At 41.9% G+C, this 22,903-nt stretch overlaps 1 protein-coding gene across 4 annotated transcripts in view; it reads left to right on the top strand.

Moving 5' to 3' along the window:
* Nucleotides 1–22,903, top strand: part of cenpn (centromere protein N) — a 113,288-nt gene that overhangs the window by 49,421 nt on the left and 40,964 nt on the right. For 2 of the 4 annotated variants that reach the window (XM_059993253.1, XM_059993250.1), the window contains exons 2-4: nt 8,748–8,845; nt 12,872–12,977; nt 14,128–14,503. In XM_059993253.1, coding sequence (XP_059849236.1) covers nt 14,501–14,503 — 3 coding nt within the window. In that variant the 5' untranslated portion in view covers nt 8,748–8,845; nt 12,872–12,977; nt 14,128–14,500. Of the gene's footprint in view, nt 1–8,747; nt 8,846–12,871; nt 12,978–14,127; nt 14,504–22,903 lie in introns of those variants that run through there. The other 2 variants (XM_059993251.1, XM_059993252.1) reach the window with 2 other exon arrangements.

Genomic DNA, 22,903 nt, shown 5'->3' with positions numbered 1-22,903 from the left:
AAAGGCCAGAATCTTGTACAATTACATAGAGCCCTTGTTGAGATCACATCTGAGTTATTGACTGCAGTTTTGGTCATGTTATACAAAAAAAAAGGATTTACTTTATTTTGAGAGAGTACAACTGTTCTTTTCCTGAGATGGCAGGTCAGTTGTAGGAGTGATTGAATAGGTCTCTAAGAATGAGAAGTTAACTTATTAAAACTAAAATTCTTTGACAACTCAAAAAGGTAGATAGGCAGATGTAGGTGTCGGGGGGGTGTGGGGGGTAGGGGGAGACCTTTCCCCTTATTCAAGAAATTTAGTTCTAGGTACTATTGGTAAATTAATTTATTCTTGTCACCTGTACTGAGATACAATGAAAAACTTTTGTTTTACATATCATCCTTACAGAACATTTCAGGCTGGAAGAACAACACCTTATATCCCATCTAGGTAGCCTCCAACCTGATGGTATGAGCATTGATTTCTCAAACTTCTAGTTATGCCCCCTCTCCTTCACCATTCCGCATTCTCATTTCCCTCTCTCACCTCATCTCCTTACCTGCCTATCACATCCCTCCAGTGATCCTCCCCCTTTGCTTTCTTCCATGGTCTTCTGTCCTCTCCTATTAGACTCCCCCTTTCTCAGCCCTGTATCTCTTTCACCAATCAGCTTCCCTGCTCTTTACTTCATCACTCCTCCTCCTGGTTTCACCCAATCACTTTGTGTTTCTTCCTCCCCTTCCCCTCACCTTCTAACTCTGACTCCTCATCTTCTTTTTCTCCAGTCCTGCTGAAGGGTCTCAGTCCAAAATATCAACTGTACTCTTTTCCATAGATGCCTGGCCTGCTGAGTTCCTCCAGGATTTTGTGTGTTGCTTGGATTTCCAGCATCTGCCATTTTTCTCTTGTTTGTAATTGAATATTTTGGTTACTGCTGGATCATGTGGTTGTCTGTTCCAACTGCAAGACTCTTAACTTTAATGATATTATTAGACACCCAAGTTTTTCAAGAGTATCCCAGTTGGAGCCTGAAAATTTTCACTTTTGTTTTGTTCCCACCATTGGTAATTGGTATTTACCACAGGTACTGAGGTACAGTGAAATTCTTGGTTTTACATAACATCTGTGCATATCATTTCATCACATCAGTACAAGGGAAAAGTGAAAAAAGAATGCAGAAGGTAGTGATACAGGTACACAGAAAGTGCAAAGCAGGTAGACAATGCAAGGCCATGGTGAGGTAGCTTGTGAGGTCAGGAATCCACCTTATCCTCTAGGGAACCATTCAATAGTCTTATAATGGGGAGACAGATACTACCCTTGAGCTTGATGATAGATGCTCTTAGGCCTTTGAATCCTGTGCCGGAGAAGACAGAATGTCAGGGATGGGGGGGGTCTTTGAATTTCTGGCTCCTTTTTCAAGGCAGCGAGATGTGTAGACAGAATCCATGGAGGGGAGGCTGGTTTCTGCAATGTGCTGAGCTGTGTCTATGACCCCCTGGTCTCTTGCGATCTTGAGTAGAGCAGTTGCCTCATCAAACTCATGTTCTCAGTATCATTTATTTTCTTTTTTAAAATTATCATTGGCACATTTCATCCTCTTTTGTATATTAGATGTGTACCAGTCTTCGTTATGTATAGTTTTCCATAAATTCTGATTTTTAAAGATTTTTCCTGTAAAATGCCTTCAAGAAAATAAATCTTAAGGTAGTATCTGGTGACATGCACGTACCTTGATAATAATTTTACTTAGAACATTTTTTGAACTTTGTGATACATTTAAATAGGATCTTTTCCATGTACATTGATAGAAAAATATTCAGGGTCAACAGGGAATATGCCAAATCTGGTGAATCTCACAATTTCATAATTAATGACTATGGAAAGTAGGAAAGTGATGGGAAGATCAACAAGTCCATGCTTTCTTCTCATTGCTGCAGTCAGGAAGAAGGTACAGGAGCCTCAGGACTCACACCATCAGATTCAGGAACAGTTATCAACCATCAGGCTCTCGAACCAAAGGGGATAACTTCACTCAACTTCACTTGCCCTATCACTGAAATGTTCCCAAAACCTATTAACTCACTTTCAAGGACACTTCATTTCATGGTCTTGATGTTTATCTATCTATCTATCTATCTATCTATCTATCTATCTATCTGTTTGTTTGTTTGTTTATTTATTTATCTCAGCTCAAGCTAATAAAACCTGAGATGTGGGCATAGACAAGCACACTCATTTCTCAAATTGCTAGGAACTTTGGAACTATTCTTGTGATATTTAGTATTGTGGTTTTCTGGAGATTTGCAGTACATAAATATTGCTGCGTCGACCGAATTGTTTAATGGCATTGTGTAGTGACTTTGGGATGGTATCAGTTGTAGCTATTACTATTGGGACAATATATACCCTGTTCATGTTCCATAGTGTTCCAATTTCCTCTTTTAATTCAGCATATTACTTATTAATTTCTGTATGTTATGTATGTTTGGAATGGCTGTCTGTTAAGCTTCTTCATCCTGCAATATTATTTCTGAATGGTTATTATGGATTGTTCTTTCTGTAATAATGGAGTAGTTATAATATAATCTGTGGGACTCTGACTCTAAAAGTGTATCAAGCTTGTATTTATAGTAAGATATGGTTTCTTTTATGAGTTTGTATTTTAAATCAAGATTTTGCTGAATGATTTTTGCCACTTGATTGTGCCTGCATAAGTAATCAGATTGAGTTAAACTGCTGCAGGATCTTGAAATGTGTTGGATTGTTTTTGGTTTCTCTTTGCATTTTCTGCACTTATCGAATTGAATTTGTTGGTCTTTTAGTATAATTATCTTTTTTGTGTTAACGGTCATCTCTCTAATACAGTGGTGTCAAGAAAACAATCTCCCCTCAATGTCACAAAAATAAAGGAGCTGGTTGTGGATTACAGGAGGAATGGATACGGGCTAACCCCTATTGGCATTGTTGGATCTAGGGCTGAGAGGGTAAATATCTTCAAGTTCCTCAGCATCCACATCACTGAGGACCTCATGTGGACTGTACACACCAGCTGTGTGGTGAAAAAGGCACAACAGCACCTCTTTTACCTCAGATGGTTGAGGAAGTTTAGTATGGGCTCCCAAATCCTAAGAACTTTCTACAGCGGCACAACTGAGAGCACCCTGACTGGTTGCATCACTGCCTGATACGGAAATTGTACCTCCCTTAATCACAGGACTCTGCAGAGAGTGGTGCGGACAGCCCAGCACATCTGTAGTTGTGAAGTTCCCATAATTCAGTATATTTACAAGAACAGCTGTGTAAAAAGGGCCAGTAGGATCATCGGGGACCCAAACCATTCCAGCCACAATCTATTCCAGCTGCTACCATCTGGGAAGCGGTACCGCAGCATAAAAGCCAGGACCAACAGGCTCCGGGACAGCTTCTTCCACCAGGCCATCAGACTGATTTGAGTGTACTCTATATTACATTGACTGTTCTATTTATTATAAGTTACTATGATTGCACATTGCACATTTAGATGGAGACATAATGTAAATATTTTTACCCTTCATGTATGCGAAGGATGTAAAAGATTAAGTCAATTCAATTCAATTCAAAGAACCCTTCTGTTTCTGGGAAAAGGTCTACAACTCTGAGCCAGGTGTTCGACACTTCTTTGCCGACATCCAGACTGCCCAGATCATGGGGATGTCTTCTATAGAGGGTCTTGCACTTCCATTGGTTAACTTTTTCTTCAATAGTGATAATGGATTATGCTTTCATTTAAGTTTAGTGGTGTTAACTTCTTATCAGAAAGTTTAAAGGGAACATTAGGGGGGTTTCTTCACATAGAGAGTGGTGGGAGTGTGGAATGAGCTGCCAGATGACGTGGTAAATGCGGGCTCACTTTAACATTTAAGAAAAACTTGGAAGGTACACGGATGAGAGGTGCATGGAGGGATATGGTCCAAGTGCAGGTCAGTGGGACTAGGCAGAAAAATGGTTCAGCACAGCCAAGATGGGCCAAAAGGCCTGTTTCTGTGCTGTAATGTTCTATGGCTCTATGGTTCTAAGTGCATATGCTCACATAGAGTGCTGAATCCAGTTTTCATTGATAAAAATATATCCTTAGAAGTTTTAATATCTGCTATTCCTCTTCCTCCTTTTGTCCTAGGTAGTGTTAATCTAAGTGTGTTCCAGTGTACAGAATGTTTTTTAAAAAGTAACATTTCAGTTCTTATTTTTTTGTAAATTTTCCAAATTGGTTTCAGACCAATATATTATGCCAAATTAATACATTAATATGGGCATAGCGTAAGTGTTTATTGCCTTTGTTATATTTTTACTAGTGAGCTCTGTTTGGCAGATTTTCTTAAGCCTTGAAGGAAATACTGTCAAAAGTTTTTCCTTTATCGCACACTGATCTATTTTCTTTGCTTGTTGATATCCCAGGTACTTATATGTTTCATATTCATCCATCAGTTGTATTGTATCCTGCTGCTACTAGCTCTATCAAACCTTTCTTTATGTTTAATGATCTGAACTTATCTAGTCCAGGTTTATATCTTTAGAAAACAGTTCTGCAATTTGAATTAATTGTTTTTGCTTTACTGATGGAGTGTATAATTTCAAATTATCCAATTGTCCAAGGCGTGTCGAGGTATAATTTGTATGGTTGTTTCTGATTTGGTGCCCAATTATTGTCTGATTCAGTAAATTAGAGAGCAGGTTTAAAGCTAGAGAAAACAACAGTGAGCCTAGAGAGTCACCTTGGAAAATGGTTTTAATGGTGGTTGTTCTTTCTTTGGTTGTTAATCAATAAGATGATTATAGCAGACCAATGTGTCATCAGATGTTGCAGGAATTTCACAAGTATTGGGTGCAATTTTTATATATTAAGAGCTTCTATTAACCATGAGTGTGGGACAGAGTCAACCCCCTTTTGGTAGTCAATATAGCAACATGAAAAATTGCTGCTTTTGATGAGGCTTGATTTAGAATTACAGAACCTATTATCAGTTGTTCTTTACATCCTTTCATACCCCTACGGCATTCTTTCTGCTCTTCTGTAAGTATATTGTGGTTAGCTAAAAGAGTGTTGATTAGTTGCAAGATACGTGATGTTGCAATTTTATATATAGTTTGTAAACAGGTAATAGAATGATATTTTGATGGCTCATTTATGATATCTCCTTTAGGTAAGAGATATATTTTACTTTCTGTCAAAAATTCAGGCACTTTTTTGTGATTAATAAGTAAGTTGTTGATACGTATTAATAGGCACAGATGAAGGCAAGTAAATTTTTTATACTAATGATTATGAATATTATCACTGTCAGAACTTTCCCGGTTGTGGGTATGTTTTATAACCACTTCCATTGTAACTTCAGGTATCTGTATTTCTTCAATAGTTTGAATGCTTTGTTTTCCCTCCCTAATCCTGCTTGCTTCTTGATTGTGTGTCACCTGTTTGACCAGAAATTAGACCAAAAGTTCATGATCTCCGTGTTTGTTGGAAAGTCTTTGCTAGGGTTAGTGACATTTTGGCAGGATGAATTTAGTTTCAATGTCCTGTGTAAACCTTCTTCATTGTTTCCAAATTGAGAATTCTGATTTCTTCACCTGGCACATTTCATATATCTACAGTATTTAGTTTGGCTTTGTATGCACCAAGCTTTTGTTTTAGAGAATCTATAAATTCTACAATGCTTTTGTTAGATTGATAGTATCGTGTACGGACCTTATACAGTATTTCCTCGGGTCTTCTCTTAACCTTCTTCTCGGTTTATCCATTTTAATTCCATTAGGTTCAATTCCATTAATTCTATTATTTGACCCCTGTGGTTAGTAGGGAAATCACAGATGAATGGATGTGAATGTGATGGAGAAGAGGTTATAAAAACTAACAGGGAGGATGGAATTAATGGGATTGCCCTAAGAGATTCAATGGACTTGATGTAGTGAAAAATGTAACAAATAAAGATTGGCTTGGTTGCTAGATTTTCAGGGAAATATCTTGTCTAAAGAAAACTTTGCCGTTAATTTTGAGCTAGCTCTGCAAGGTAGAAGAGATAAAATTATGTCACTGTGATTCAAGGGCAGGGAATTGTAATATCCATAAAGCTGTCAAAATTATCTGAAAAATGCTTTAGATCAGGGTAATGGTAGGGGTCCATGGCATAAAAAAACTTGGGAACGCCTGCTTTAGATGCTCGAACAGCCACATTATAAGACACCTCAAATGGGCATGTTGAATGCTTCCTTGCAATCTGGAGCAGGAAGAATCCTTTACTTGCTTTATGATCGCTGACAAGTAATTGCATTTTCACAGATTTTGAAGGATATGTTCAACATTGATCAGATTGGGGAATCCAGGGACACAGGCTGAGAGATTGGCTGCCAAGTTAGACAGAATGAATACTAGAAAGGTGCATACAGATACGTACAGAGAGTCACAGACGCATGGGAAAGTACAGCACAGAAACAGGCCCTTTGGCCCATCTAGTCCTTGTGAACCATTTAAGCTGCCTACTCCCATCGACCTGCACTGGGACCTGAGCCCTCTATACCCCTATCATCCATGTACCCTACCAAACTTCTCCTAAACATTGAAATTGAGCTTGCAATTGATAGCTAAAGCTAGCCTGGAAACTTTGAATGGCCAGCAAGGCAAAAGACAGATCAGGCTTAGAAGTTGTGAATATTATGGACAGCAACATGAAAAGCTGATAATGAATTTAGCTTTGCATGGGATGGACAGTGGACAACATGGATTAGAAAACTAATTCAATAAAGAGTGAAGAAAAAAGCAAAAGTGCATGAAATGCACAAGATCAGATTTAGAATATCAGGTGAACAAAATACATTGGTGCCAAAGGAAATCAGCCCTGTGAAAGGAACACCCACTATGTGTATCTGTACCAAGATATTGGAATGAACAAATCAGCATCATTTTATCTTGACTTGGGAACAGCGTCCAAAAGCAAACCAAGAATTTCAAGTTGGGGCATTTAAAACCAAGTCACGTGCTATCAACGTACAAGACTATGCTGTGCTGGCAGGGTATTCTCCCCAAAGCATAGTACCAGGGGAACAATCAATAGATTTCACTGGAGTGGATGGAAAAAATATCACACCCAGAATTGGCAAAGATCAACAGATAGCATGGAAAAAGCTACAGATGGTGAAAATGGTCAACTGAAGATGGGCACAGAGTGTCAAACCCCCTACCATTACTGAGACTTGGACACATAGTGAGGATGAAGCTTACATTGGACCAACACCAAACATGGCAGAAGGCGGTGGTGACTCAATACTCTCTATAACTTCAGATCATACAAGTAGATAATGGAGGAGCATGTTCTGGAAGCAGGAGGAATGCTTAGTGACATGGTGTCATGACTAGAACTATTCTTCAATGTCTAGTTCAATTGGATTGAGCTTTTATTTGTACTTGCATGTGGTGTTTTTACAGAAAACAAAGATAAACCGATACACTGTATCACTAAATTGCAGTTGGCAAATATCAGTTTGATGATAATAATTTTAGCTAATGCTCCCTTCTTTTAACATTGGTCACAGCCTGCTCCCAGAAGAGTGACTCACTTTACTTGAGGCATTTCTATCAGTGACGTATATCCAATAGTATGCACTGAGTCAATATTTAATCTGAACCTTTTACGAGATGCTGCGTTATTTATAGGCGTATTTTAGTGCTATGGAAATAGGCACCAACTTCTGTATAAGTACTGAGTATTTTCAGATGGTAACAGATCGGGAGCTGTTGATGTTCAAAAGGATCTTGGCATATCACCAAACTTCTGACGAATTTTTTATAGCCGTACAGCTAAAAGAAAGCAGAGAGATGGGATGCATGAATGTTACGCTGGTTGGCAATCAGTGGTGAGAGGTATGCCGCAGGGCCCACAAATGTTCACGATATATAGCAACGATCTGGAAGAGGGGACCGAGTACAGTGTATCCAAGTTTGCTGATGATACTAAATTGAGTGGAAAAGCAAATGGTGCAGAAGATACAGGGAATGTTCTCTGCTTTCTTTTAGTTAACCAGCTTCTATCCATGCTAATGCTAATGCATCACCGCCAATCCTTATCTTATGGATAAGTCTTTTATGCAGCACATTATTGAAAGTCTTCTGGAAATCCAAGTAAATAATGTCTATCTGTTCCCCCCTATCCACTGCGCTCAAGGTAAAGGTAAAGGAACCCTTGGGAGGCAGTGAATATATGATAAAATTCACCCCGCAGTTTAAGGAGGAGAATATCAAGTCAGATGTATCAGTAATACAGTGGAGTAAAGGACATTATAGAGGCTTGAGAGAGGAGCTGGGATAAGTTGATTGGAAAGAGACGCTAAGAGGGATTATGGGAGAGCAGCGATGGCTGGAGTTTCTGGGGCAATTCAGAAGGTGCAAGATAGGTACATCCCAAAGATGAAGTATTCTAAAGGAAGGATGAGGCAACAGTGAGTGAGAAGGGAAGTCAAAGACAACATAAAAACAAAAGAGAGGGCATATAATGGAGCAAAAATTAGAGGGAAGTTAGAGGATTTGGAAAACTTTAAAAAGGAAAAGAAGGCAACTAAAAAAACCCTAAGGAGAGAAAAGATGATGTGTGACAATAAGCTAGCCAAAAATATCAAAGACAATACCAAAGGTTTTTCAGATACGTAAAGAGTAAAAGAAAGGCGAGAGTAGTTATCGGACTGCTGGAAAATGGCAAATGAACTTAATAAGTATTTTGCATCAATCTTCACTACAGGAGACACTAGCAGTATGCTAGGAGTTTGAGAGTGTCGGGGAGCAGAAGTAAGTGTACTAAGGAGATGGTGCCTGGGATGCTGAAAGGTCTGCAGGTAGGTAAGTTATGGGAACCAGATCGACTACACCCCAGAGTTCTGAAAGAGATAGAAGAGATTGTTCTTATGTTTTATGACTTCAAAACATTAAATTAATCCAAAGAAGACACGGGGGTCCGGGAATGCAAGTTTAACTTAGTCTTTTACTTTAAGTATCAAAAAGTACTGTGATGATGTATGCAATTAGCATTTTTACATATAACCCATAATTAATTATTTAGATGAACAAGAATGCTTTACCAAATATGACCACTCAAATATTATTGCAATATTAAATACGAAACACACCTCCCTGCTTAGCTATAAACTCCAACTGAATGGAGAATGCATCTCCACTATATACACAGTACATTATATAATACAACTACTATATACAATATAACTACTTTATGCATACATCCAGAGCATAGTAAATTTCTAAATTGTCTCTCTCTCTGGCTTAAAGATTTAATCCCTGTGGAGAACATCTTTCCTGACAAGGAGGATCACTTTGCTTGGCAGGTGAAACGTGAGGCTGTGAAAACAACTTCAGGGTCTGCAGCCTCCCCAGTGGTGGTTGTAGGAGTTGATTCTGAGACAGTTCTGACAGTCAGTGGTTCTGACAGAAGCAGCCACCCATCTTTTTCTCCTTTTTACTTCTTCTAGATTGTGCATCTTGATCTTGGGAAGGTGCATTTAGTTCACTGGGGTATTCTCTTATTAATCCTTCTATTGCTCCCTACTTTCTGTGAAGGCTGAGGAAAGTCCATCTCCCACCCCCCCCATCCTCATCACATTCTACAGGGGTTGTATTGAGAGCATCCTGAGCAGCTGCATCACTACCTGGTTCAGGAATTGCACCGTCTCAGTTCGCAACACCCTGCAGCGGATAGTGAGGTCAGCTGAGAAAATCATCAGGGTCTCTCTTCCCGCTATTACAGACACACTGCACCCGCAAAGCTAACAGCATTGTGAAGGACCCCACGCACCCCTCATACAAACTCTTCTCCCTCCTGCCATCTGACAAAAGGTACCAAAGCATTCGGGCTGTCACGACCAGACTGTGCAACAGTTTCTTCCCCCAAGCTATCAGACTCCTCAATTCCCAGAGCCTAGACTGACATCTACATCATTTATTATTACATTGTAATTTGTGCTCAACTGTGCCAATTGTCTTCTTTATTAATTATTGTACTGCCCTGCACTGTTTTGTGCACTTTATGTAGTCCTGTGCAGGTCTGTAGTCTAGTGCAGTTTTTATGTTGTTTTATGTAGTCTAGTGTAGCCTTGTGCTGTCTCACATAGTCTAGTGTAGTTTTGTGTTGTTTCATGTAGCACCAGGGTCCTGGAGGAACGTAGTTTCATTTTTACTGTGTACTGTACCAGCAGTCTATGGTCAAAATGACAATAAACTTGACTTGTCTTTACAATCTGGTCCCTCCTCTCGGTTTCAGCATCCACAACATCATCTGACGAATCCTTTTTTCTTTTACCTCCATTGACTGCTTTCTTTTTGGCATTCCACCCATCCAGCTGGTCTTTGGTCTTTGCATCTACTTTTACAAGCAGCTTTTTATCTCCCACTTGAAGCTCATGCAACAACTTTAATGCATGCAGAATAGATTCTGCTTCTTTAGACTCTCAAAAGCCAAATACTTCCAACTTTCCTGAAGCTTGTTGAACTCTCTTCCAGCTTAAGACCAAACCACATGTTGTAAGCAACCACCTGATTAACATATTAGAAGCTTCTTCTGTTGTAGACCACTGTTTTTGTCATTTTCAGACCTCTGAGCAACCTGGTCCTTCCTTGTAATCAGTGGCACAGAGTCTGGCACCAATGCCCGTTTGTCCTCTGTTGGGCAATGGTTCATGGTGTTCAGCCTGGAGGAAGTTGTGGCATCATCCAATACCTCTCTTAATACGATTTCAGTTGACTTTCTTGCAGGGGAGGTGGATGTCTCCAATCAAGTTATAGTTGTCTCAGCCAATCATGTCCCCACAATGCTGGTCCTTCTGTCCTTACCACATACGTTCAATGTGGCTTATTTGTTGTTGTTTTTTACTGTCACACATGTCATTCCCAAAGGAGTTAACTTTTCTCCAGCTGGATATCAGCATGTTTTAGTTTAGTTTCTTTAAAATGATGTTTTAGTTTAGTTTCTTTAAAATGATATCAGCATGTTTTAGTTTAGTTTCTTTAAAATGATGTTCAAACTTATTTTGTGGAATGATTGAAACAGCTGAACCAGAATCTAATTACATTTTAATTAATTTCCAGTTTGCTTCAGGCATAAGCCATATTGCTTGTCCATTGCTAATTTTCACATTGTAATTCTCAATCCTGTGTCTCCCTCATCAATATCAGATTTTGCATTAATAGCACGCAGATTGCTGCTTGTTTTGAAACTGCAACTTGACTTTTTATCTTTTTCCCTTTTCCATGTTACTCCTCTCTGTGCCTTTGTGGCACAGCAGGCAGCAACCTTGCCGATTCTTCAGCATTTTGCCTAGTTTATTACAAGGCCAATTTGCTAGCTTGGCACTTAACCCAGCATGGATAGAAAATGTGCAAGGAGTCAGCCGGATTTGAGCCCAAGACCATGCGCCTTGAAGTCTGGAGCTATTGCCACTACACTACCGGCCACCTATACTCTTCTCCATGCAGTCCATTTATTTATGTCCTTCCAACATGCTCTTTGTATGTGTCCTGCTTTGTTGCATTTTCTGCAAGGTTTTCCTTTAAATCTGCATTAATTTGGTGTATATGAGCTCCTGCCACAATGGTAACACAATTTGTTTGGCCAGGCCGTTTTCTGATTAGATGTTGCAGTTTCGTTCACACTCACCCTCTTTCCTGAATTCAACTCAGCTGCATCCGTTTGTGGTTTCCATTGAAACAGAAATTTCAATTGCTCTTTTGAATTGTCCTTCAGTTGGGAACCATTTTTGAATGTTTTCTTTAAAGATTCCTCAAACTCATCCATCTCTTAGTGCATCATTAAACTCATCACCAGACTGACAATGCTTGGACAATCTTTTCAATTCAGCCACATATGCTTAAATGGCTTACCTCCCCTCCCCCCTTGTTTTCCATTGAGGAGGATCTCATTGAAACTTATCAAATATTAAAAGACCGAGAAAGAGTGGTTATGGATAAGATGTTTTCTATAGTAGGAGAATCTAGGACCTGAAAGCATAGCCTCATGATAGAGGGATGTTCCATTTAGAACAGAGTTGAGAAGGAATTTATTTAGCTAGGTGGTGGTGTATCTGTGGAATTCATTCCCATGGACACCTATGGAGGCTGAGTCATTGGGTATATTTAACACAGGTTGATAGGTTATTGGCTAGCCATGGTGTCAAAGGTTACAGTGAGAAGGCAGGAGAATGGGGTTAAGAGGGATAATAAGTCAGCCATGATGGAATGGAGGAATAGTCTTGATGGGCCTAGCGGCCTAATTCTGCTCCTATGTTTTATGGTCTTGTGGGTTTTCATACATCTCATGCTAAAGCAGGCACTTTCAAAAGTGTAATGTTCTCCGAGTTACTTGGAGAATCAGAAACTAGTTGATAACTTGATTGTACTTTGATGCAACGAGCTTTCCAAGATATAAAGGGTAGCATTGAGTGTGGTGAGCAGCCAGCAAGGATAGACTGTATGGTGTAATCAAGGAATAGGGTAAAGAAGAAGGATAATGCCATTGGGCTATGAGAGAATGTGGTGGAACTTGGCTGCAGAGGCTAACAACTGGGCAGGTTAGATACAGTACCAAAAGGGTTAACTAAATTCATTTTCAAAGGATTTAAGAATTGCTTAATGTATTTTTCAAAGAAGAAATTCCAGAACAAATATGATTTAAAAATAAGATTAACTTAATTTGTCATATGCATATCGCAACATCAAAACGTACAATGAGATACAAACATACTTGTGTCAAATCAAATCAGTGAGTATTGCGCTGAGCGTCCCACAAGTGTCGCCACACTGCTGGCACCATCATAATATGTCTCACTTACTAACACTAATCTTTACGTCTTTGGAATGTAGGAGAAACTGGGGCACCTGGAGGAAACCCATGCGGTCACAGGGAGAATGCATGAACTCTTTACAGACGGTGGCGGAAATCGAACCCCAATCAGCAATTGCTGGCACGGTAAGGCATTGCACTACCCACGGCACTACCGTGATTCCCCTGTTCACTATCTAAATCACAACTGTTTGTACAAATTAGTGTAATGAATCACAAGGTCTGCGTTCAGCAGCTTCTGGCAACATGGGAGAGATTCAGGCCTGTGATCATCCATGAAAACTGTGCGTGATAAACCAAGAGCAAGCGCAAAGAATGCCGGAGGGACTCAGCAAGTCAGACAGTATCTACAGATGGGAGTAAATTGTTGGTGCTACAGGCCAAGAGATTAACCAAAATTTAAAATTAGGTTGGGGGCAGAACCAGAGGAGACATTGAAGTGAAAAGACTATGATGGTGGGGAAATATATTAGATGATGGTGCAAGGCAAGGAGGGATGATAATGGAACAAGGTGGAAGCAAAAGGCAAGATCATATCTCTATCTGCCCCATTAACTTCACTATCTAGGGCAGGTGTAGCTAACCTGGGGCCACAGGCCCCTTGCTTAATGTGATTGGTCCATGGCATAAAAAAGGTTGGGAACCCCTGGTAGGGTGATATGTGCCAAGTTCCCCATCTGGTATGGAGGGGCCACTGCACAGGATTGGAAACAGCTACAGAAAGTTGTCAACTCTGCCAGCTCCATCATGGGCACTAGCCTCCCCAGCAACAAGGACACCTTCAAAAAGTGATGCCTCAAAAAGGCAATGTCCATCATTAAGGACCCATCACCCAGGACCTGCCCTCTTCTCATTGCCACCATCAGGAAGGAGGTACAGAAGCCTGAAGACACACATTCACTGCTTTAGGAACAGCTTTTTCCCCTTTGCCATCAGGTTTCTGAATGGTCAATGAACCCACAAAAACTACCTCAGTACTTTTTCTCTCTTTTTGCATTTAATTTAATTTTTATATATACTTCCTATTATTTTATTATTATGTATTGTAATGTACTGCTGCCCCAAAAGCAACAAATTTCATGACATATGTTAGTGATAAGAAACCTGATTCTTATTCTGTATCATTGTAATCCATAGAAGGAAGGACAAATAGAGTTATAGAGAGCCATGGGGACTTAAAGCACAGAAACAGACCATTCAGCCCACCAAATCTGTGCTATCAAACACAAAATTAACTATCCTATAATAATCTCATATGCTCATTAACTCTCTCCAGATTCTACCACTCAGCTGTGACTGGACAATTCTCCGAGCAGCCCTCGCGCCTTCGGGATGTGAGAGGAATCCAGAAGACCCAGTGAAACCCACACAGCGGAATGAAGAAGGGGCAGCGTCGAGCATGGGCTCAAGGATTGGGGATGTGAACTGAGGTCAGATGTGTCTGATGAGACCAGTAACAATGAGCCTTTCAGCCTCCACCCATGAAGTAAGCCTCCAAACATTTGAAAGAATATCCTCTCGTGGAGGTAGTGTGTGGTCACTCGAGTCTCCTCCGAAGGGATTGTCCATTGTTAAGCCTCAGGCACCAGTAGAGGCCGATCCGGGATCCACATAGTCTGGTGCAGTGTAGGCGAGAGTAAGTCAAGGCTATGGTTAGTGTCTGACTCTTTTGGATTTCTAGTCTCTGCTTTCGTAGCTGCCGCTTGTTCTCTGGGAGAAGCTAATCTCATGTAGCACAAGTCCTTGTTGAACAGATTTCTTCCAGCTGTATCTCAGTGCAATGTCTTCCCGGTTTTAGATGTATGAATATCCCCTACACTCTGTTTCACTACGACCATGTTCTTAATTCAGAGTCATAGAGCTGTTTGTCTTTTTGCCTATTTACGTTAATCCTCTTGTACTATATTGTCTTTCCAAACCTTGCCTGTTTAACTGGCTGTAACATGTCTCTAATGACATCTGATTCTACCACCTCCTCTTGAGCGATTCCAGATATCAGTGTCTTTCTGTGTAAAAGAGTTATTCCTCAAGTGCTCTTAAAAACTTACTCCTCCAGTAGCAATTAGCATAACACTTTACACTGTCAATGATGCAGGTTCAATTCTACCAACACACACAAAATGCTAGTGGAACACAGCAGGCCAGGCAGCATCTATAGGAAGAAGTACAGTTGACTTTTCGGGCTGAGACCCTTCATCAGGACTAACTGAAAGAAGAGATAGTAAGAGATTTGAAAGACACCTATGCTCTGCCTGCCAGAGAAAGCAGGATCTCCCAGTGGCCTCAAATTTTAATTCCACGTCTCATTCCCATTCTGGTATGTCTATCCATGTCCTCCTCTACTGTCAAGATGAAGCCACACTCAGGCTGGAGGAACAACACCTTATATACCAGCTGGGTAGCCTCCAACCTGATGGCATGAACATCGATTTCTCTAACTTCTGTTAATGACCCCCTCCCCTTCTTACCCAATCCCTTATTTAGTTTTTTTTTCCTTTTTTTTCTTTTTCTCTCTCTGCCCCTCTCACAATCACTCCTTGCCAGTTCTTCATCTCCCTCTGGTGCTCCCCTCCCCATTTCTTTCTCCCTAGGCCCCCCGTCCCATGATCCTCTCCCTTCTCCGGCTCTGTATCCCTTTTGCCAATCAACTTTCCAGCTCTTAGCTTCATCCCTCCACTCCTGTCTTCTCCAATCATTTCAGATTTCCCCCTCCCCCTCCCACTTTCAAATCTGTTACTATCTCTTCTTTCAGTTAGTCCTGACGAAGTGTCTCGGCCCGAAACGTCGACTGTACTTCTTCCTATAGATGCTGCCTGGCCTGCTGTGTTCCACCAGCACTTTGTGTGTATTGCTTGAATTTCCAGCATCTGCAGATTTCCTCGTGTTTTCAATTCTACCAATTTTATTTCCACTTTGGCCTCTTACCTCTTCTCTCCTGCCTATCACTTCCCCCTGGGTCCCCTTCTCCTTCCTTTTCTCCTATGGTCCGCTCTCCTCCCCTATCAGATTCATTCCTCTCCAGCCCTTTAACTTTCCCACCCACCTAGCTTCACCTATCACCCTCTAGTGATCCTCCTTCCCCTCCACCCCCCACCTTTTTGTTCTCGTGTCTTCCCCCTTAAACTGGCTGAGGAACTAACCTTCCCCCCCCCAAAAAAAAACCCAGCTCTGAAACACTTCCCTCCACAACAAAGCAAAAGAGGTTGGATTTCCCATAGAAGGTCCCCAGTAGAAAATCTGTTGCTACCTCCAACCTGTTCACAAAGGGTTAAAGGCAGACCGAGAGAAGCCAGTTCCAAGTTCATGACTGCCATCAAAATAAAATGTTCTGGAATGAGAAAGGAATCTCAAGATCATGGCAATACATTTTTGTCTTTGTTTGCACAGCAGAAAAACAGGTTTAGTGAACACACTGCTGAGTTTACTTGTGGACATCTGGAGTACACAGCAATGGGGATATTGTTCTGAATCACTTTATATGCAGAAGCATGGCCAAGTATTGGGAAAAATGGGTGGAATTCAGAATGCGGCCATTAAAAAATGGATTAGAACATGGCCCCATCTTTACTCGTATTGCATTTGAATCCCGAATCATTTTTGTGAGATTATCACATTGGTCAAATTTGATTGACTTCACTCTGTCGGATTTCCATGGGCATTGCTCGTAACTAAACCGAGCTTCTCCCCCGGGCAGCGAAGTTTGTTCAAACTGTGTTTAAATTGTAGGAAGGAAAATGCAGAAGTTTACTAAGTTGGGTTTCTAAAAGCTGTGGCTTACATTATGTTGCCAGCTGTGGTCCAAACGCACTAAATTCTTGTTTCTGTGTCAGACGGTGTGACTTTGAGTCTGGACGAGGTCTGGCACACTGATGGAGCCCTCCCGTCCAGTTGGTGTATTAAATTGAGATCATACCAGTTCTCTTTGGCCCTGCACATTTGGTGGATAACACTCGGGTGCCTGGGTCTTCTTATCATCTGTATCTGTACAGGACAGTGTGCATCTGCAGAATAAACTGCAGCTCAGTTCAGGGGTATTACTCAACTGAGGAGCTGAATACACTTCATACCTACCTCTTAACATCTACCCCGTACATCTACCCCATTGTGCCTCATTTCATTCCAACAGAACACCAGAACTGGAGGTTCAGTGTGTGTTTTGCACCTTGGCCCCAGAGGTACACTGTTTTGTTCAGCTGTATTCATGTACAGTTGAATAAAAGAACTGAGATGTCCGGAAGTCAAAGCCAAATGGTGGGAGCCATGAGTCTGTGAATGTACCGCGGTGAATCAGTTGTGGAACTCACAGACCCAAAGAGTGCATTTCCACGAGTGTGCAGGCCAAAGAAGATGGGGTTAGAGGACTGTCTGGATGGATAGGAGGAACGGGACTTGTTTTGCTGTTGTTGCTTTGTCACTGGGTGTGTTCTGTGTAGCTCTGCCGAGCACCGCGGGCATGCTATGTTGGTGCCGGCATGCTGGAACACTTACAGGCTGCTCCCAGCACACCCCCAGCCACTGACGCAAACAATGCATTTCAGTGTGAGTGTGACAAATGAATCCCAATCTTGGCCAAAGTGGTAAATGTATCCCTGGGTCAACGTTCATAAGTTAAATGCATGGTAAAATAAACGCACTATTAAATTTTAACTCTTCAAAGAAGGGCTGAACACCCATCACGTTTCATTAATCATTTTGGAAGTTGCCAGTGATACGGTTTTCACCATTCCTTCATTCTGTGAATTCCATATCATGACCGATCACTGCCTGAAACAAGTTATCCTTATTTATTGATTTATTTATTTAGACCAAGGGTTCCAAGCTTTTTATTGCCATGGAACCAAGGGGTGCATGGACTCCAGGTTGGGAACCCCTGATTTCAATTTATAGTTCTGCCCCTTTGAGTCGTGGCTCCTCAGCAACCTTGATCTAACCCTAACCTAATCATGGGACAACTTACAATCACCAATTAACCCACCCACTCCATCTTCAGACGGTAGAAAGAAACTGAAAACCCTCTGGGAGGACGTACAGAAACTCCTTACAGAGGACGCCGGAATTGAACTCCAAACTCTGATGCCCTGAGCTGTAATAGCATCATGGTGCCCATGTACCCTCTCATGTCACCTCTGTTGTTGTCGTGGCATCAGTCGGTCTCGAGAGACCATGGATCTGCGCCTGGAGTTTCCAGGGTGCAGGCCTGGGCAGGGTTGTATGGGAGACCGGCAGTTGCCCAAGCTAGGACACTAGGAAGGGCACTAGGACCCATGCAGCTTGGCACCGGTGACGTCGCAGAGCAATGTGTTACTAAGTCCTTGCTCAAGGACACAAACACGCTGCCTCAGCTGAGGCTCGAACCAGTGACCTTCAGGTTACTAGTCTGATGCCTTGCCCACACGCCAACACATCACCTCTGTACCTCTTTGAAATTACCTGCTGTTATTAGGGCACTTCCTACAACTTGTGTTCTCAGTAATATTCATATTTATTTATTATATTTGCACAGCTTGTCTTCTTTTGCCCATTCATTATTTGTCATACTCTGTGATCATATTGTATTTCTTTGTTCTACTGTGCATGAGCACGGTGTAGTATATTGTGACATATATGTACTTCTTTGAACTAGGTACAGAGCACTGTCTAAAAGCAGAGTTGCAGTTGTAATGTTAAGTGTCTTAACTTCTGTAGCTTCCAACAACTGGATAAAACTGGCTGATAGGGACAGTGGATGCCAGTACAATAACTGCTAAAGGATAGCTTTGTCACATGTACAAGAGGATAGGTAGGGAGGCAAAAGAGGTGGGGTGTGGCATTTCTAATCAGTGATAGTGTCACGGTTGCAGAAAAGGAGGAGGTCATGGAGGGATTATCTACTGAGTCATTGTGGGTGGAAGTCAGAAACAGGAAGGGGGCATAACTCAACTGGGTGTTTTTTGTCGACCCCCCACCCCCCAGTAGTAACTGGGTCATTGAGGAGCAGATAGGGAGGCAGATTCTGGAATGGTGCAATAATAATACAGTTGTTGTGACGGGAGATTTTAACTTTTCTAATATTGACGTGCATTTCCTTAGAGCAAGGGGTTTAGATTGGGTGGAGTCTGTTAGGCGTGTCCAGGAAGGACACAACATGGAGATAAACCAACAAGAGGAGAGGCTGTACTTGATCTGGTCTTGGGAAATGAACCGGGTCAGGTGTCAGATCTCTCAGTGGGAGTGCATTTTGGAGATAGTGATCACAATTCTATCTCCTTTACCATAGTGCTGGAGAGGGATAGGAGCAGACAATTTGAGAAGACATTTAATTGGGGTAGGGGGAAATATAATACTATTAGGCAGGAACTTGGAAACATAAATTGGGAGCAGATGTTCTCAAGGAAATGGGCATCTAAAATATGGTAAATGTTCAGGGAACACTCTGCATAGGTACACTCCATTCAGGCAGGGAAAGGATGGTAGGGTGAGAGAACCATGGTGTACAAAGGATGTGAAGCATCTAGCTAAGAAGAAAAGAAAAGCTTATGAAAGGTTCAAGAAACTAGGTACTAGAGTTCTAGAAAATGACAAGGTTGTCAGGAAGGAGTTTAAGAATGAAATTAGCAGAGCCAGAAGGGTGCATGAGAGGCCATGAGCAAGATTAAGGCATTCTGCAGGTACATGAAGAGCCAGAGGATGAGCTGTGTGAGAAAAGGACCAATCAGGAGTGACATTGGAAATGCATGCATGGAATCGGAGGAGGCAGCAGAGGTACTTAATGAATGCTTTGCTTCACAGGGTAAAAGACCCTTGGCAATTGGGATGACATCCAGCAGACTGAAATGCTCGTGCATATAGACATTAAGAAAGAGGATGTGCTGGAGCTTTTGAAAAGCATTAAGTTAGATAAGTCACTGGGACCAGACAAGTTGTACCGCAGGCTACAGTGGGAAGTGAGGGAGGAGATTGCTGAGGCTCCGATGATGATCTGTGAATCATCAATAGGGATGGGAGAAGCACGTGAGGATTGGAGGTTTGCAAATGTTCTTCCTGTCAGGACACTGAAGCAGGGATCCAATTGCAGACCCAGGACTGTGCACACTGTGATATTTCCTGATTAGCAAGTCCAGAAAGGCAACTAGGTCGGGATCAAAGTGCAGGCAGAGATCAAAAGTCCCAGAGAAATCCAAAAGCCAGAATCAGGAGACAGGCAGAGTAGATATTCAGACAGACAGACAGAGTACAGATACAAATGCTAGAAAGGCTCAGGAAAACTCACTGGCACAATCTGACAACGAACAGGTGAAAACACAGGACTGAAATACACTGAGCAATAAACAGCGAGGCAGATGATAGTGGAACACAATGAGACGGGTGGCAGCAATACAGATAATAATGAGAAACAGGTGAGAGGTGGAGTACTCAGTAATTTGGAGAGACAGAATGTGATTAGGGATAGTCAGCATAGCTTTGTCAGAGGCATGTAATGCCTTACGAACATGGTTGAATTCTTTGAGGGTAACAACATACATTGATGAAGGTAGAGAAGTGGATTTAGGGTATATGGATTTCAGTAAGGTATTTGATAAGGTTCCCCATGCAAGTCTAATTCAGAAAGTAAGGGAACCTTGCTTTGTGGATCCAGAACTGGCTTGCCCACAGAAGGCAAAGGGTAGTTGTAGATGGATCGTATTCTACATGAAGGATGGTGACCAGTGGTGTTCCACGGGGATCTGTTCTGGGACCCCTTCTCTTTGTGATCTTTAAAAAATGACCTGGATGAAGAAGTAGAAGGATAAATTAGTAAGTTTGCTGATGATACAAAGGTTGGGGGTGTTGTGGAGAGTCTGGAGGGTTGTCAGAGGTTACAGCAGGACATTGATAGGATGCAAAATTGGGCTGAGAAGTGGCAAATGGAGTTCAACCCAGATAAGTGTGAAGTGGTTCTTTTTGGTAGGTCAAATATGAAGACAAAATATAATATTAATAGTAAGACTCGGCAGTGTGGAGGATCAGAGAGATCTTGGGATCTGTGTCCATAGGACACTCAAAGCTGTTGCGCAGGTGTTGTTAAGAAGGCAAATGGTGTGTTGGCATTCATCAACAATGCAATTGAGTTCAGGAGCTGTGAGGTAATGTTACAGCTATATTAGATCTTGGCCAGACCCCACTTGGAGTACTGTGTTCAGTTCTGGTCGCCTCACTACAGGAAGGATGGGGAAACCATAGAAAGGATGCAGAGGAGATTTACAAGGATGTTGCCTGGATTAGGGAGCATGCCTTATGAGAATAGGCTGAGTGAACTTGGCCTCTTCTCCTTGGACTGATGGAGGATGAGAGGTGACTTGATAGAGGTCTATAAAATGATGTTAGGCATTGATTGTGTAGATAGCCAGAGGCTTTTTACCAGGGCTGAAATGGCTATCGCGAGAGGGCATAGTTTTAAGGTGCTTGGAAGTAGGTACAAAAGGTAGGTTTTTCAGAGTGGTGTGTGCATGGAATGGGCTACCAGTGACGGTGGTGGAGGTGGATACAATAGGGTCTTTTAAGAGCCTCTTAGATAGGTACATGGAGCTTAGAAAAATAGAGGGCTGTATGGTGGGGTAATTCTAGGCAGTTTCTGGAGTAGGTTACATAGTTGGCACAACTTTGTGGGCCAAAGGGCCTGTAGTGTGTTGTAGATTTCTACGTTCTATGTACATCGAAGATTGGAGTAAGATGCCCGGCTTGCGTAAATGACCAACACAGTCCAAGGATGAGCTGGGGTAAGCCCGCAAGCATTGTTGTGCTTCTTGCACCGACAGCGTGTGCCCAAAACATTACTAGCCAGTGCTTGCATCTTTCAAACGTGGGAGGAGACTGGAGCACTCGGAGGGAATTCTCACCAGGGCCGAATGGCAACGATCAGGACTGCAGATAAGACCTCTAGTAGAAATTAACTGGGACTGGTGCACATCTCAGATTTCTTAATCATTTAAAAAAAAATCATCTTTCTGAAGAAAGAGATAAAAGTGAAAGGACATAACGGTACAGTATACAGTAGGCCTTTTGGCCCACAATATTGTGCTGACCTTTTTACCTTCTGTAAGGCTAATCTGAATCTTCCCTCCTACAAAGCCTTCCATTTTTCTATCATTCACGTGCTTACCTCAGAGTCATTTAAGTGTCCCATGCATATCTTCTTCTACCACCTCCCCTGGCAGTGTGTTCCACCCTCCCACTTTCTGTATAAAACCTTACCTCTGACATCCCACACCTCCCCCGCATACTTTCCTCCAATCTACTTACAATGATGTCCCCTGGTACACTTGACAGGTGTAGGATAACATTGTGCAGCTGGTTCGGTGCAATATGCTTGTGCAGTTTGTTGGGAAGTTCCAAGTGGAGTTGGCAAGTTTGCATTTAGGTAAATAAAGAATTCAATGTTGTTTCTATCTTGTATAAATAAGATAAATTTATGCTGATATAACACCTGCAATGGCCCCAGGACAAAGCCATTGGCAGACGTCCTTGTACCACAGGTTCCACAGCTGTTAGAATATGGCATCCAATTCCGTGAAGGCAAGAGGATCGTAAAAATGGTTACAAGATGAACAGAAATGGTTCCAGGGACGAGAGGCGTCAGTCATGTGGATGGACAGGAGGGGCTATTATGCGCTGACGTTAGAGATGATGTTCAAAGTCCTGAAGGATCCAGACAGTCAACTGCTAATTGGCAGAAGAGTAAAGACCCAAAGGATGTTGATTTAAAGTGATTGCAAAAAAGAGCAGGAGTGACATGAGGCCTAAATGTACTTCAGGCAGGGAACATAGAATAAAGAACGGTACAGAACACTGCAGGCCCTTCATCCCATGATCTTGTGAACTCTTTTAATTTAACCCTTCCCTCACAGCCCTCCGTTTTTCATTTATCCATGTGCCCAGCTGTGTCACCGTCTGGCATTGGTGGGTGGGCGCTGTCCAGGATGGAAATAAGCTGCAGAAAGTTGTGAACTCAGTCAGCTCCATCGTGGACACTAGACTCCATCGTATCCAGGACGTCTTCAAGGAGCGAAGTCTCAAAAAGGCAATCTCCATCATTT

Source organism: Hypanus sabinus, chromosome 17 (genome assembly GCF_030144855.1).
Source record: "Hypanus sabinus isolate sHypSab1 chromosome 17, sHypSab1.hap1, whole genome shotgun sequence".
NCBI lineage: Eukaryota > Metazoa > Chordata > Chondrichthyes > Myliobatiformes > Dasyatidae > Hypanus > Hypanus sabinus.
Note: the sequence above shows the minus strand (reverse complement) of the source record. Positions and strands in the feature narration are given on the sequence as shown.